The sequence below is a fragment of the Xiphias gladius genome, chromosome 6 (assembly GCF_016859285.1).
Source record: "Xiphias gladius isolate SHS-SW01 ecotype Sanya breed wild chromosome 6, ASM1685928v1, whole genome shotgun sequence".
Lineage (NCBI taxonomy): Eukaryota > Metazoa > Chordata > Actinopteri > Istiophoriformes > Xiphiidae > Xiphias > Xiphias gladius.
Genome location: NC_053405.1, coordinates 7,193,243 through 7,210,157, shown reverse-complemented (window position 1 = coordinate 7,210,157; position 16,915 = coordinate 7,193,243). Strand labels below are relative to the sequence as shown.

General features: G+C 46.5%; 2 protein-coding genes across 4 annotated transcripts in view; one reads left to right on the top strand and one right to left on the bottom strand.

The window, feature by feature from the left end:
* The window catches only part of ddah1 (dimethylarginine dimethylaminohydrolase 1), an 81,216-nt gene extending 70,040 nt beyond the window's left edge, over positions 1-11,176 (bottom strand). Inside the window, exons 1-3 of one of the 3 annotated variants that reach the window (XM_040129585.1) lie at positions 11,003-11,176; positions 7,960-8,079; positions 4,117-4,444 (exon numbers count right to left, since the gene is read on the bottom strand). In XM_040129585.1, coding sequence (XP_039985519.1) covers positions 4,117-4,410 — 294 coding nt within the window. In that variant the 5' untranslated portion in view covers positions 4,411-4,444; positions 7,960-8,079; positions 11,003-11,176. Of the gene's footprint in view, positions 1-4,116; positions 4,445-4,544; positions 4,568-7,959; positions 8,080-11,002 lie in introns of those variants that run through there. The other 2 variants (XM_040129586.1, XM_040129588.1) reach the window with 2 other exon arrangements.
* Positions 11,177-12,483: 1,307 nt separating this feature from the next.
* ccn1 (cellular communication network factor 1) lies at positions 12,484-15,307 on the top strand. Its single transcript, XM_040129521.1, has 5 exons — positions 12,484-12,740; positions 12,947-13,175; positions 13,512-13,856; positions 14,002-14,204; positions 14,323-15,307. Exons 1-5 carry the CDS (start codon positions 12,693-12,695, stop codon positions 14,623-14,625), a joined length of 1,128 nt encoding a protein of 375 aa, XP_039985455.1. The 5' UTR covers positions 12,484-12,692; the 3' UTR covers positions 14,626-15,307.
* The last annotated feature ends 1,608 nt before the right edge of the window (positions 15,308-16,915 follow it).

Genomic DNA, 16,915 nt, shown 5'->3' with positions numbered 1-16,915 from the left:
TCTCTCTCCTGTAATCACGCCGCACAAGTTGGGCTGTGCACAATAAGAAAACAAGCATATTACAGTATGGTGTCAAATTAAAAATGTATAACGAATGCATTTCATGGCCCAATGGGTCACAAGTATAAATGCTCATATCACTATTTCAGTAATGCACTCCTGTCGGCCCTGAGAAAAGACTTCTTTATCTCAATTCAGAGAAAGCTTGAAAAAAAAAAAGTTTGGTATGGTATCTCATCGTAACAAAGTTACTAATAATTGAAAATAATTGGTAGTTGCAGCCCGAGCCATTTTTCATGATGAATAAATGGATTCGTCACAAGAGAGAAAGTAAAGGTCGCCTGACAGTCTGCAGCTCTGCGTCCAGCTTGGTGAACAGTTTCAGTTTAGCGGGCTAATGTCTAGAATTATGGAATAATTAACTTTGGCTTTTTGTTGGAGTGTTTTTAGACAGTTCTCCAGTCTGCAGAACACAATTAGGCAGTCCACTTTGGCAAGCATTTCCACTAACAATAAAGCTTTTAAGCCACAGCCTAATGGATGAGATTCCTGCAACCTAATTTATTCCATCCCATATTGTCTTGTGGAGTTGAAAAATATCAACCTTTATAATGAATTAAATCAGTCACAAAAAAAAAAAGATGGTCTCAACCTTTCCAAGGCACCGTGGAGAAGGATCAAATTGTGTGAACCAACTAGTTAATCTTCCCTGCAGTGACTTTGTAAGACGATTAGAGGAACAGAAACAAAGGGAACTTGAGGCAGATCTGATTGGAGAGGCCACCAGACCAAAAGAATTCCCACATCAGTTCTCTTACTGCATTGCACACCTGCTCTCTACAGTATCTGGGTCAAAGATTTTAAGCACAAGCTCAGAACAAAGTTCTCCCCTGACATTCCAAGAGACGCGAACAAAGTCCAACTTGTACTGCACGTATAACTATCCTGGCGAATGATAACATAAGAGGAGTTTATGATTGTCTTCGCAAAAGTAAGATTAGGAAATCACTCGCTTGACCCCACAGTATATTAATATCTGTATAACTCCAGAACGACTTACAAAAGTTAAATAACTGGCCACGTTAACAACAAGCAGTTACAGGTTCATCCTTCTGTCTGCAACTGAAACCAACTGAAGCCTGCCTCATGCATCTTGGCAGTAGTTTGGCCGCAACAAACGGAAGACTTAGAGGGCTGAAAGTATGGGAATCAAGGCGGATAGAATAGACAACGCTGTGGCCAACCATGCAATTGATTGAAAACCCATTTCCTGATAGTCCCTCATTAATCTTTTCCCTGGTAGTCCCTCATTAATCTTTTAAGGTTAGAAACCAGACTCGTCCAATTAAAGACAAGCAGTATGTTTTGTTGACTCCTGAGAATAAAACTCGATTCTCTTGACTCCAGTCCAATACTGAACTGGTATCGCAGCATTTCGGACGCAGTGGTGCGGCGCAGCCTAGTCTACATGCAAGGCTGCCGAAGCCAGGTAAAACTGGTGAAAATCGGCCCTCACTATTCAGTCCGCAGCAAATGGGAGCAGTTAATTGTTTCAACACGGGCACGTCTGCAGCTAATACTTATGCACAGAGCCTTCAACATGATGACATAATTGTAACTGACCGAGCAAAAGCAGGCAGGAAAAGCATTCATGGAGACTACAGGAAGTGGTTGTTCACGCAATTGCAGTTCACTTCCAGCTCCACCAACATACTGATAAAAGGGCTGAAAAACCTAGAGGCTCCGAATTTTCCCCTAATTTCTCAGGTCAAGAAAGATGCACCTAATAATTACAGCACCATCTGCTCGGAGGTGAATAGCAAAGCAATGCTCAGACACTGTGAGGGTATGTGCTATTTTTAAACTTACAGTTACATTAGCGGCTGACAAGCGCTATGATTATTATTGGCACGCAGTGTAATCTGTTACACACCAGGGAGGCTCAGGCGACCACTTTGACCGTTAAAGACGTGCTCCCAACTGACCGATCGCCGGGGCCGGGCCTGTTGCCATAGCAGCTGTTATTAACAGTGGCCAGATAAGAATCGGAGGAAAACTTGCTCAGACCGTATCTGCACTGAGAAATGTTACAGACTGCCATGAAGATTCACCCAACTGAGTTCTATAGTTGATAATAACTATAAGGATCAAATGTGCTTCCGATATACTACACTGCATGTTGAGTGTGGTTACGGCCATTATTCCTCAGTTACAGAAACAGAAAAAGGCACAGATATTTTTATTATTTGACTATATTCAAATATGAAAAAGGCCCTCTCCTCTGTGTGCAGATATAAACAGTCCAGAACCATGGGCCATGGCATTGATGGGCCCTATTACCAGCCAAATCACCATTCCTTGCCTCTCAGCCTCAAGCCACTACATTACCTCAACTGTCGAACAAAAGCCTTCATTCTCACTTCGATGGCAAGCGTCATTTTGTTGACTTTTCACAGCGCATCCAGCCGGCCACGGCACTTCAACTCGCACAGTAATAATGAAAACGACATCTCATTACGAACAAAAACATCCAGTTCAGCTGAATCCCTTCTACTTCTCCCCGAGACAATAAATACTTAAGCGTTCACTGGAATCCGGCCGTGATTTTCACAGGCCTGTTTTCGCAAACACGTTATTTATGCGCTTGTGCCTCGGAGTTTGCCAATTTTTCATCAATCACAGCTCACGTCTCCCGTGAGCAGAATACGGTAGAGACGCCAAACTATTACCATCGCTGTGTGAAATGTGAAAAAATTTCGCAATTTGAATGTGAGAAAGGGTTTTTGGCGGAGTGCTGATGCGGCTTGCACATACATGTGCATGCAAATGTAATTGGCACCAGGTTCAGCACAAATGAAAAGTGGTGGCGGGAGGTAGCAGCACCAGGCTTTTCAATCAATTTCCCGGCCGCCAATGAAGGGGGACCATTATCACCAGTGATCCAAGTAAAGTGACTCTGATGTGACATGACAGGGGCTTTCACAGAAGCTGTCCTACCGTTTACCCTCATTGTCATTCACACACGCACGCACGCACGCACGCACACACACACACACACACACACACACACGCGCGGCTACCCTACATTGCAGCTACCCTCACTAGGCAACTGAATGCACTCATGCTGTTGTTTTGTTTTCAAAAAAATGCCTTAATTCATTCATGTCAGCAGTCGTAAATCCTGTCCGCTCTTAAACTACAGGCCCCTTTCTTTTCCTTGTTCCTTTTTTTTTTTTTACTCGCTCCTTAGGTCTTGTCATGATTCTAATCAGGCAATTACTGTTTGAGTTGTGAAGTGAGACCTCTTGGGATGCTTTTGAAGGAGCGTCCAACTAATTCTACTGGCAACCTCCGAACAATAAAAAGGTGACGACAGACAATGATAACCATACACTACCACAAAAAGTGCACTGTATACACTACTAGATACGCAAAAAAAAAAAAAAAAAAAAAGAAATTGAATCTTTTTCAAACTACTGCCTGAATAAGAAGATCTATGGTGCGGGACAAGCACATATTGTTTGGAAAAATAAAAAATAAAAAAGGCATTGTCGTCGTTGAAATGGGCGTTGCCTGACGCCTAATCACCACGTCCCTTTTGCGTTCCGGTGTTGAACAATATGGTTAAAATGATGATGGTCTCGATGTGGCCACGCTGGTGACTCGTGCAGCCTTCGGCGATGTTGGCCCAGCGGAGGGTGCACCCTCCACTAAAAAAAAAAAACCCCAAGTTTAGCGCATTTTTTTTTGTTTTTTGTTGCAGGAGACCCCGCTTGGCGGTGCACAGCGGGAGTGAGCGTTAATTGGGTTAATTGTGAAGCGAATGAAAGGCTTCGAGGGGGAAACCGGTGATTTTACAGGAATCGTTTTTGCCTGTTTGAATTCCATCGCTAATAATCACCTACAGACTGTCACCCACTTTGGTATTCACCACTACAGCATGCATCCCTGCAGCTCATTAACTGCATGTCAAGTGAGAATAACAGGCAAACTGGGGGGAGGCGGGGGGGGGTGCGCCTTCCTATCCTCTCTCCCATCAAACTTTTTTTTATTTATTTATTTTTCATTTTCGGCTTAATGAATCAGGCTGCGGAACATACGCTGGCACCTTCCTACCTCTCTCCTCCTGCTCTCCGCCCCGGGTCTGGTGATGAGCGCCGTGTCACCGCACACCACGGCCGCGTCCTCCACGAACACGCAGTCCGGGAGCGACTCGTCCGCGGGGAGCTCGACCACCTCCAGCCCGAGCCTCGTCCTCAGGACCTCGACGTACGCCTCGTGCTCCCTCCGTGCCTTGGCGAGGTCCACCTCCGACTGGCTGCTCCGGAGCGCTTCTTTGGCCAGGGACGCGGGGATTCCCCGGACGACGGCGTGGGTGAAATGAGCGAAACCTGCCATTAAACCAGCCATGTTTTTGCTCTCTCTTTACTTGGCACGCTCAAATCTGAAGGGGGGGGGAAGAAAAGAAAAAAAAAAAAAGAGGACTGAAAAACACCCTCACAGACAATTCAGCGAATGAATGAAAGAAACTACTATCACTTAACCAGCTGCTGCCCGGCTTGCTTATTTGTTCCCCGTTAGTTTTTTGTTTTTTTTTGCGGGGCTTTTATTCTTTATTTACAGTAGCCCCTGCCGCAGACGGTGTCAAGTCAGCCCCGTTCCAGCCTCCGGGCGGGCGACAGCGCTTCGGCGACGCTCGCCGACCAGTCACGTGCAGCGCTCGGGGAGGGCGCCCGGCCCAGCGAGCGACGGTCGAGGGACGCGCGGAGCCCAGCGGCTCGGGCGATCCCGCGCCTCGGGTCTGCAGAGTAGAGCAGGCGGGTCACAATCTCTCAGGCTTTGGCGGTCCCCCTCGAAGAGTCGACAACAGAGGGTTCCGAAGGGCTCCCCAGATGTCACTATACATCTCATATTGTTTTCTCCCTATTTCTATTGTTACTTGTGGGGATATTTAAAGGGGCCCCAGTTAGTTCTGAAACAAATGGCTGATGGAGTCATTTTTCAAGCAAAAGTGCAATACGTCTACCAAGACTATATCTGAATATATATATATATATATATATAAACTGAATAGATCTAGGTGTTGTACTGTTGGTGAGACAAAATAAAAAGGAGCTTTGGCAAATTGTGATCGTCTTTTTCCACCATTTTTTCTTCTTTTTTCTGTCTTTTTTTTCTTAGCTTAATCAATGAATGACAAGATGACTGTTGCTTGCAGCCTGATCTCTACTGTAATGGTTTTTTTTTTTGGACCACTGTAATATTCCCGTATTTTAAGACTTATATACGGGGTGCTTTGCTTCAAATTTTGCATGGTTTTAGTTAAGTGACAATCAAGAACAAAGGAAACAATTTGTTAAGAATATGAGAACAAAAAGTTTCAGCAGCAGTGTTGGAAGTTGCGTGAACACATGGACGCCAATCATTTGCACATTCTCTGGTCATGTAACAAGATTGACATATGTTGGGAAAATACATTGTTTGACCTTTTAAAAAGGTTATGGGGTCCTCAAGATATTCTATCTTTGTTTTATTACAGAAGAAGTAGTATTAAGAAGTGGCCAGTATCTCTGTGAAACCTGACTGGTTGCCTGCAAGAAGACAATAACTGAAAAGTGGTATAGAGCATAACATCGTAAACAAATGGGTGGACACAGCAAGGGATATTTTGGAGGAAAACTGATTTTTGATTTGAGGAAAAAGTTGGGAGATCTTGCCTAGAAAAATGAGAGGAATGGACCACCTTTACAAAGATAGTATCATATCTGGACCTGCATAAAGCGGAGGACATAAAGACAGTAGAGTAAGAAGTGTACAGTATACCCTACTCCATTCCAACGCCTTGTTAAAATGCATTTCAATTGCTGCAAATAAAAAGCAGGAAAGAGACTATAAGAGCAGACGCCTGTTCGCCAACTTGAGAATCTGAAGACATGTGCAACTGTTTCACTCTTGGCAGACTTCCACAAATGTACACAACCGTCAAGGGCAGAGAGTATATACAGTATGAAGAGGGATCTCTGCTTGTCCTGCAGTGTGTGAAGCCTAAGGCAAGATGAGTGTGAAAGGAAGAGCAGTGGAAGGGTGGGTGGGGGCGGGTTAAACTCCCCATGGTGCCATCTAAGGAAGGTTCTGGGCCCGGTGAAGCTGTCTGAATGGATGGAATGTTTCTTCAGACGTCCCAGAAGCACATTCTTCCACCGCGGGACCTCGGTTTGTCTTTTCTTGTTCCAGATTCACTCAATTATCCCCGACTGCTCTAAACATTCCAGGAGCCCCACATTCCTTTTTCCGTTCCAGCCTGGATCACCCACCACCACCTTCCTCTCAACACTAACACCTGCCCCCACCCAGACCTCTTCTTTTTTTTTTCCATCATTTCTCATCACGGATGGACGTGGCCCAAGAAAAGACCCTCTCTTTTCTCTTTTCTCTCCATGCTGAGGAATTTGGGTTACTCTAGATGAAGGCAGGCCCTCATTCTTTAGGCACACCTGGCTGGTGCATTGTGCGGCTATAAAAGAAAATGAGTGAATGCAGGCACCGTGCTCCAGCTGCGGCACCAGAAGCAGCACCTCTTTATTTGTCTGGTAGGATTGGACTCATGATGAGATTGGAGACGTCTGAGGTGACACAGACATGCATGATTACACAGGTGCACAGAGCATATTTAACTCTTGGCAGTCAGGCAGATTCATAAGCCTCATCACCGCAGAAGATAAAGAGAAGAACTGACGTGAGATGAAATGATACAAATGGGTGTTTCTAGATGGAAACAACTGTATGTGAGACATTAGGATAGCAGCTACAGTTGGGGTCATATACAAGACGTCCCTCAGCATTCAACAGCAATGGACGAGAGAAGTTTCATTTAGAGGAAAGGATGCAGTGACATTATCATCACGTACTATTGTCCAAAAACGAGTTGTTTAGCTGTTTACGTGCACTCGCGCCGGGAACTGAAAGCAAAGTCTTAAAAGGACCTCGGAGCAAGTAAAGTCCCAAACAAAAGATGAAACAGATGCTACGGATACTATAGGTAGGCGAGTTCTTTTGAACATCGAATCCAAGATACAGCGTGCTGCTGCTTCTGCTGCTGCAAATACTCGCTGGTTGCACAAAATGTGTAATAATCCGCGGCTGAAAATAGTTCCAAACAAATGCACTATTTACCCCTGTTTGAGTACAGTTCGCTTAAAAACTGCACCTCTTTAAGGAAATTACTAGCCCATTTTCAAATGAAACTGTGTTCGTGACCGCGTGTGTTTGAGGGCCACAGACATGCTCGGGAAAACCGCGATGTACTGAAAGACAGACTATCACACTGGTGTTTTCTGGTGACTAACCACTTTTGTGGTTTCGGTGTTTCCATGGGATTTTCTGACTCCTCCTTTAAGTAATGTATTCGCACGTTGGGGGATCTAAAACTAGACAAGGCTGGTTGAGGGGAAACTGGACACCAAAAAAGTACAACGCTGCATCACACAGTCACTCCTGGAATGCAAAGAATTGCACTGGATTGATGATATTGTGTCAGAGTATCAAAGAGAGAATTTTTCCGGGGGCTTGTCTCTCCTGTAATTGATGTAGACACAAACGGCAGACATGTTTCCGCGTAATCATAACTGCTGATTACATGTTTTGACAAACCGAAGGCTCCTCTTTTGTCTTTTTTTTTTTTTTTTTTCTTAAACAGGCCCAGAAGATCCCTCAGATTTTTACATTCATGTCCTGACAGTATGTGGGTGTTTAACTGACCCTGTTTCACTGGGATTGATTTGTCCTTCTTTGTTCCACAGGCTTTGGGCAAGTTACATCATATCTGAGTAGAGATATTGAAGCTTCTCATCTGAATTATGTCCTTAGCCAATCAACAGAATAATTTGGTCATCCTGGACCAGTTTTTGCACCTGCAACAAAACAAATTAGGTTGAACTTCTGCCCGTTTGTCGCTGTTACCTTTACAGCCTCCACATATCCAGGTTTCGATCAGTCAGCAAAGTGTATTGCCGCACTTTTTCCTCCCTCGGTCAGTCAAGTTCCCGTCCCAACGGTTGATGACTTCACTCAAAAAGGCATCTAGCCCGAAAACAAAACACACGGCCAGGACTGTTAAACCGCTTTGAGCGGGTCTTGAACACCTAGCGTCGCTGCTTTCTCTTGTTGCTGCCCTTACATTAACACAAGTATGACGGATAAGCTAGCTCTCCGCTTATAAAACAGTCCACAGGGGAGAAAAAAGCCAATATGTTGCCGCAGCGGGGCATTTAAAGATGGCTGTAAAGGAAACACGTGTGATTTTTTTTTTACATTAGATTCCCCATCATGACAGAGAAGAAGAGGGTAAGCTGCTACGTCCATCCTTTAAATTTTCTCATCTCTGCCAGCACACCAGTTCTTTTGTTTTTTTGTAAATGTGTTGTAGCACCTTCCTGATGTGTGATATTTGCAGCTGATGTTAGCGTCGCCTTATAAATTCTGGTCTACACATTTCGCTCATGATGCCGTTTCCACCGTTGCCCGTTACTTGTGCGGGCTGCGCCACGGGCCTGAGTGTCCTCTGCTGTGGCCTTTAGCTTCACCACTGTAGCCTCAACACGTTGTAGCTCAACACCGGCCACAATCCTACTGAAGGGACCAAACACTGAAAGTACACCGTGTGTCAAAAATGTCCTGAAAATTACGACGGCAATAAGCGGGAAATGTACAGCAGGCATGAACCGACTTCTCTTGGTTTTTTGCACAAGATCCCAGATGGGGGTGGACTACTTTTAGAATATTTCTTTTACTTTTGGAAGATTATTTTGATTACTTTGAGGGGGAAAAAAAAGCCCTTTTCAAGCGTAAACTGCATGAACCAAAAATAATCTTGGAGGTAGAAATTACGCATCACAGCATATGAAGAAATTTTACCATAACAAGATTATGAAGGATTAAAATCCTTTTTTCCGCTTTTAAAGAATCAGCAAAACCTACCAACCGAAGTTAAACAAAAAAAGAATGGAACTGAATTCTTGTGAATCTATGTCCTCCCACAGCCTTTCATATTTCTTCAGAACTTGGCCTACTATTCCAATCGTCAGCATTATCTCTGGCCCCGCTTACACAAGAACGACCCATAATTTAGAGGACTTCCTCCCGCACCATGAACTGACAGACAAAGGAAGTGTTGCTCATAAAAGCTGCATACCATCTGTGACATTTATGTTGGAGATACTACAATAGGAATCTGTTTTTCTAAACATGCCGGGCGGTCCTGTTCTGTTCCATCTGTTGCTTAGGAGGCCGAGGGCCGCTCGCCACCGACTTCCTGAGAACCGCTTCTCTTCTGCTGTGAGCACTCGTGGTGTTATGCGAGCGTGGGTTTCCGTTACACTGGGGCCACAACACACAACAACACAACACAACACAACCCAACACACCGCCGCTCACACGTTAAGTCAACATCCCAGCTGGAGGGCGCCAGGCTGCTCCGAGATAGCCACGTTACAGGAATGGCGGCGTAGTCAGGCCGCCATTTCTGTAAAGGAAAGACCCCCCCCGGCCTCAGTTTTGGGGGGCAAAGGGGCATCTATACTGCATGTGCGTGTGATGGAGGGGGGGGGCCTTCTCAGACAGCCTTAATGGAAACTATTTTGACAGGACAATTACAACACAGAGCAACATGTCCGGCTTCAGGAATGTTTCCTGAGCTGAATGGGTAATTATGGAATGAATGTTATTCTCCATTGACGCACAATGACCAAACTGTTTCCTCTTGCCATAACAGACGCGTACACGCAGGCAGACTCGCGCACAAACCCGCTCATGCACACTTGGGATACTTCAGGTCAACCCAGGGGAGGACGGTCCAACAAAACATGACAGAAGACCTGCTGTCCGAGCGGTCCACAGACATTAAAGGGGTAGTCCAGCACAATTTGGTGCCGCGCCTCCGCAAGGTCGGGAGACTTGTGAGGGACCCTGAGAAAAGAAGGATCAGAATGGGTGCTCGGGATGTCCCGACTTTTAGCTCCTTGTATGGGCCAAGGTCAAAGAATACTGCATCCTACACTTCCCATAATGCAACCGGTACCGTGTTGTTGTTCAACCAGCCCCGCCTGCTAAATGTCCCCCGTGCCTTTCAAACTACTTGAGCCAGTTTGTAATTCACTCTCTCTCCTCTTCTGTCTAGAAGCCCAAAGCGAGACAGATGACATTACCAGGGTTGGGTTTTTTTTTTTTTTTTTTCTTTCTTTCTTAAACCCTGTAAAACTCCCGCCAGGGCCCTAGCAGACCTCTTTTTCCAACCGTGGCCCCGACGCTGACTGGTCCTCGCCACGGTGCGTAGCGCTGATGTTGACGCGCGAGATCGATGGTGGGCTGCCCCCGCAGGATCCCAGATGAGATGTTTACGTGGGCAAAGGGGGCTCGCACATTTGCATAACACAGCCAAGGAATAAACACGAGAGAGGGGAAAACACGTGCTCACGCGGACACACCCCCTGTCCAAACGGGCTGCACCGACACACACACTCAGGCACGCAGGCACACCTCCTGTTCACACACACACACACACACACACACACACACACACACACAAGCGGCGGGCTACACGGATCAGCAGCGTGGTGGCTCCTGAGTGTGACCCGTTCTGTTTGGACACCGGTCGCTCTTGACATGAAAACACACCATCCACAAAGCCATAGCCCCACACATCACCACCTAGTGTCCCGAACGGGAAGTGTGAACGTATGTCCACGAGATCGAACCCCCTTACGCCCAGACAGCCCGCGTGGGAAACCCTTACCTTTCCCGGAGCTCAGTTTGGAAAAGCGCCGGTGTTCGGCGTCAGCCCGACCAACTCGGGTAGGGAGCGACGCGAAAGGGGGGGGGGCAAAACAACAACAACAACAACAACACAATCGAGAGCTGTTTGCTTCCGCCGAGACGTCTTTTAAGAGTCCAGTTTTAGAAACAAACAAACAAAAACGGAGAAAGACAAGAAAGCGCCGAGACTCACCGGAGAGGCTCTTCGCCCGACAGGTTCAGTGCTGCCGCGTCGGTGTGTCTGTATGCTCGGTCTGCGCGGGAGGCTGCGGGGGGAGAGAGACGCAGAGAGATGTCCGATTCCCTATAAACACAAATAAACACACGCAGAACGTCCTCTCGAGGACCTGCCCGCCGTTCGTGGCAATAGTAACGGTTTCATGTTGCGACTTTACGCATCCCCCCCGTGAATGTTTTCATCAGTCGGGATTAATCTGAAAACTTCGGGGTAGGGGATTTATTGACACCCCCCCCCCCCCCCAGTAAAGTGAAGACAAAGACCAAGCATGTGCCCCCCCCCCCCACCACCACTAACACCACAACATCTCTGGTGGAAAATTGGATCAGTTCACCTACAGCAGGACCCCCGTTTCACCCCCCCCCCTGGAATAAAAAGTGATGGACAGATTGCGTGAAACAGTCAAATTGCCTCAAGGAATGAATGCGAAGGAATTTCCCTGCGTGAAGAACATATTTAACAAGCCTTTAAGCTGTCGGGAATGCTTTGTGGTCTGCTGGCCAAAGGGAGAGAAATATGTTAATAATGCAGACTACTGCCATACCAAATATGGCAATATTGTTACGTCTGAGCTCTGCCGCGCATCTGGAAATGCTTAGCTTCTCTGAAAAAAAGAAAAAGGAAAAAAGAAAAAAGGGAGAGCCAGAAATAGACACTGTGAAAGGTATCTCTGCCCACACCTCTAAAACTCACAGAGAGAAACCTTCAGAGGTGGCCACTGCAGCAGCCTTATTAAAAGTTTTTTCTTTTGTTTTAACGAACTGCTTTCATCAGCAAAAGCATTACTGACACGGAAATCAGCGCTGGTCTAACGTTCATACTGGGGGGGGGGGGGTATACATGACCCTGAAATGAGCTCGTAGTAACGTTAGACTCCTCTCGGGCTTGTTGTTTTTCATAGAACCCTGGGACGTTACTCTGATCGCGGGGTAACGTGTTTCAAAACGCAGAACCTGCCGAGTGATGCGCCGAAAAACCAGCGGGTTATAAAATAGGAAATCCCGTCTTTCGCTCATCTGCGCACAAAGTGGGAAAAAGAAAGAAAGCAAACACCCCCCCCCCGAGTTGTCTTATTGCCGTGTAGACGAAAAGTTACAACGAAGCGCATGAACTCCTCTGCTGCTACAGAAAAAGTTCTATTGAACTTGGTTTGATAGATGTGAGAAGCACGCAGAGGAAGAAAATGAAAAGAAAAGGGGAGGGGGGGGGGGGGGGGTAAACAAGAAGGGAAAAATGTGAGACGGAAAAGTGTGTTCAGATGGGATCCAGGGGGGAAAAATCCATTTGAAAAAGAAAGAAGAGGAAGGTTTAGACAGGGTGGAGCTTAGGTCTTGGATGGAAAATGCGCCGAGAAACATTCCTCGCATAGTTTGGGAACAGTTCAGCAGGCAGCCCAGGAACGACGTCAGCTTCCCACTACGGTATAAAAGTCCGGAGGTGGCCGGACCTCGGCAGACTGCAACTGCTTTACCGAGAGCTTCGTCTACTCCAAGGGGAGCCTCCGAAACTAGAGACAAGTCAAGAGAGACGGACGACTGAGCGAGGGAATACCTAAGGACTCCTCCGAAGGCAGACTATATCTACTTTTCGTAAACTGGGAACAGGATTCCTCTTGAACGCGCACAAGAAAAAAAATTTGTCCAAGATGCTGATGCTCACCGTTGTCGTTGCCCTCTTTGGGAGTCTGAACTTGGTGAGTCACAGTATTTCTCTGTTTCAGTGGGAAAGGGACCCGTTTCAGCAGTTAGAATTCAGCCCTAAGGAGAGGAGAGTGGGCAAATGTTTCTTTTTGAGGGGATGAAATGCCGGGAGAGTTTTCCCGTAGTTGTGAGGTTTCCTGTGGGGCATGCCTTCAGAGGTTTCAGTCTTTAATAAGGGCTTTTGTTGCTGGCTGCGCAGGTCCCCGCCTCCGCCGCCTCTTGCCCCTCCGTGTGTGAGTGTCCGCTGGAGATGCCCAAGTGCGCACCCGGCGTGAGCGTCGTCCTGGACGGCTGCGGCTGCTGCAAAGTGTGCGCCAGGCAGCTGAACGAGGACTGCAGCCTGACCGAGCCTTGTGACCACACTAAAGGGCTGGAGTGTAACTTTGGGGCCAGCTTTGCTGCTGCTACCACTCGTGGCATCTGCCGAGGTATGTACAAAGATCATTCAGCTCCATATGTGCATGTCCGAATTAGTCTTAAGTTTGTTTGTGTGTGTGTGTTTTAAATAAGGGGAGCTTAATTCAGGAGTATGGGAACCTGTGTGATTTCAGCACTGAGGAATGCAGCTAGGAGGGAAACTTAGTCTCAACCTCAAAGCACAGACAGCCCACTGTGGAGGGAAAGAGACTCCTCAGGCAGCCTGAAGAATTTCACAGTTTAACTGATCTTTATCTGGCAGCCATGTGATGGTCTTCAGCAGACGTCTCTGAGCAGAGCAGGAAAGAATAACATTCCTTTCCTCCTGTTTTTTCTCCCCGCTGCAGCCAAGTCAGAGGGCAGACCCTGCGAGTACAATAGCAGGATCTACCAGAACGGAGAGAGTTTCCAGCCCAACTGTAAACACCAGTGCACATGCATCGACGGGGCAGTGGGCTGTGTCCCGCTGTGCCCACAGGAGCTCTCCCTACCCAACCTGGGCTGTGCCAACCCCAGGCTGGTCAAGGTTGCAGGCCAGTGCTGCGAGGAGTGGGTGTGCGATGATGGCAAGGAGACAGACATCCTGGAGAGGATCTTTGGAAAAGACACAATGACTGATGAATTGGAAAGAGACCTCACCAACAGGAATGAGCTCATTGCGATTGTCAAGGGAGGACTCAAGTCTCTACCTGGTAAGAAGCAGTCTCTCATTCTGGAAATGATATGGGTTGTTGTTTTTCTGGAAAACATTCATGGAAGATCTTAAAATGTGTCAAAATTTAAGTTGCTAATATGATGTTTTGTTTTGTCTTTCTTCAAATTCCTTTTTAATCACAGCATTCAGACCACAGCCTGAAGTCCACATGTTTGACAGCCAGAAGTGCATCGTCCAAACCACACCTTGGTCCCAGTGCTCCAAGAGCTGTGGAACTGGCATCTCCACCAGAGTCACCAACAACAACAGCGAGTGCAAGCTGGTCAAAGAGTCGAGAATCTGTGAAGTGCGGCCATGCACCCAGTCACCTTACTCCAGTCTGAAGGTAAGCTTGAGCCCCCGTGACTGAACGGGATGAAGGCATGCACGATACTGAAAATACATCACTGCCTGGTCTGAGTGCAAAACTGACCTCCATCTCCCTTCTGTTCATTCTTCTGCAGAAAGGAAAGAAGTGTAGCAGAACCAAGAAGTCCAGTCAGCCAGTGAAGTTCACCTACGCCGGCTGCTCCAGCCTGAAGAAGTACAGGCCTAAGTACTGCGGAGCCTGCGTGGACGGGCGCTGCTGCAGCCCCCACGACACCAGAACAATCCGGGTCAAGTTCCGCTGCGAGGATGGCGAGACCTTCAACAAGAACATCATGATGATCGAGTCCTGCAAGTGCACTTACAACTGTCCCCATGCCAACGAAGCCTCCTACCCCTTCTACCGCCTCTCCAACGACATCCACAAGTTCAGAGACTGATTGGTGCAGCACGCGCAAACCCCCTCAACAAGAGGAAGAGATCGTCAGCATCACTGGCAGCCGATGGCAGTCCAGATGGGTGCAGGGGTGTAAATAGACCGCCAATCAACTACCAGCTTCTTGTTGTAACTAGATTCCCAAGGAATTGTGGGCTTACATCATGAGGACTTAATGAAGTGCACTGTTTGCTGTGACTACGTCAGCATTCTTAATAAGAACTGCTTCATATTAATGGAGCATCCGAAGTAGCTTCGTTATGGAGCAAGATGTAATTAATATTTGTACATTTAACGTTAGTCGCTGATATCAATTCACTGTGTATATTTTGATCCTTTACATCAGACATGACCCAGACCGTAGACTTGCGTGTGTATATGTGGTTATGCACATGCGCAACTTCAATTAGCATACCATCCTGTATCTTAAGAACAAGACACCGAAATGTAACCTCCCAACTTGTTTAACAAGCGTGCGGTTTCATTCCTTCCTGACGTGGGCATTATTGTTCATGTTTTGTGGCAGCTATTGAACTCCCTTCATGACAAAGACAAAGCGAAACATGTCAAAGGATGAATGAATGTTTTTATTATTGTTATTAATATTATTTATCAAAAAAAATGTAGCTACTTTATTTGGATATTATGTGTCATACTGGAATAAATTGTAAAATGATTTAATTTTATATGCTCCAAATAAAACTGATTTATTTATGAAATATAACACTGCCTGAGTTCAGTCTGTTCAAACTACACTGCAGGACAGAACAAACAAACAGTACTCCCAGGCACAATGGTGGGCGGTGGGGGGGGGGGTTGCATTTAAAGTCACTACTTCCTGAGAGAAATCCTCCTGTTATATCACTGTGTAGACCCAACAGATTCTCAGACAGACACCGAGCAGGGTCAGTCTGTTCTTATATAACTCAACCTTGGAGGCTCTCTCTCCTGACTTTCTGCGCTTTGGAATGCCATTCTGCAGCAGGGCTAGCTTGCTTTCATTTGATCTGGTTAAGCCATACACTTGACTGATTCTGAGAGAGAGGGGGGGGATTAAGTCCACGAGTAGCAATGAGCATGGGAGTATGCCAAGAATCTTAAGTGCTGCTCTGAATGGGCTGGGATTAGACACCATGCAACAAGGACAATGACTATTATTGTATACAACGGGGTGTATACAAAGCATGCATTCCCGGGTAGGCTTTTTTTCACACGGTGGGAGAGCTCTGCCAAATTGACCTAATTCATTAGCAGTTGCCGTTTAAAAGTGAATTAGTTGCATTGGCCCCTGCGGGCTCTTAAACCGCAGGGGTCTGCTAAAGAGTTGTAAACAGCCCTGCAGAGTATGGAGGGGGGCTCAAGTTTCCCTTCCAGGTTTCACTTTAACAGGCATTAAGAAATACTATTACAGGGGAGAAAAAGGGGAAGGGCAGGAAACGGGGGTGACATAGTTGCTTCTGTGGTCATAGAAGCCTTTAAATTCCGTTTTCCGGCTACTGAAGCAGTGTGTTGCGACTGTCACATAAACACCACTTGACTCCTTCTCTGTGTTTTTTAATTATTTATGTTCACCTGAGCTCGGATGGGTCCCGTATGCTTTAAGCCTGTAAGTTTGATGACCCCAAGGTACACGAAACCCCTGCAATATGAAACTTTATAGTAACACAATGTGTATCAGTCTGAAGAGGACGTGTTGTTTCTAATTTTGAGACACGAGGTCCGACGGCAGACGCTTGCACCTGGTATAAATACCTGCAGTACAGCTTGAACTGGGGTAGGGAGAGCAGAGCTCAGGGGCAACGACAGGGAAGGGTTTCTTTTTTGATCCAGGTAGAGGGAGCGGCTCAGGAATGCAGCAGTGGCTCAGAAAGCAGACATCCTGATGGGCGGCAGATGTTGGAAAATATTTCAGAGCAGCATGTTCACTTTAGCTGAGAAGATTTTCCAAATATACACAAATACGCCAAAGTACTCACTTGTATCCACAAAAGGCATTTTACCTCCTCACTAACAACCGTCAGAAGCCATCTGTCTCAATCAACATGGCACTTTTGCACAACTTTCCTGCATAGTTGCTGGAAATAAGTCTCAATCGAGTGTATTTAATAAGAGGTTGAGCAGAACACGTTGCCTTTGATTGAACTGCATACCACACAGGATGTGCCCATTGAGGTTTTACAGATTGCTCACATGAAAGGCTTCTGAGGTTTTCCTAATCACAAAGATGTGTGGCTGCCCCATGGAGCACGGATTTACAGTCAAAACACTTTCAGGGAGCCCTGTTTTTGCTCTTT

Excerpts from the sequence above, each read along its gene's own strand:
- ccn1 (XM_040129521.1), top strand. The coding sequence starts at position 12,693 with ATGCTGATGCTCACCGTTGTCGTTGCCCTCTTTGGGAGTCTGAACTTG. Across the intron at positions 13,857-14,001 it reads AGGACTCAAGTCTCTACCTG|CATTCAGACCACAGCCTGAA; the intron begins GTAAGAAGCAGT and ends TTTTAATCACAG. Across the intron at positions 14,205-14,322 it reads CACCTTACTCCAGTCTGAAG|AAAGGAAAGAAGTGTAGCAG; the intron begins GTAAGCTTGAGC and ends ATTCTTCTGCAG.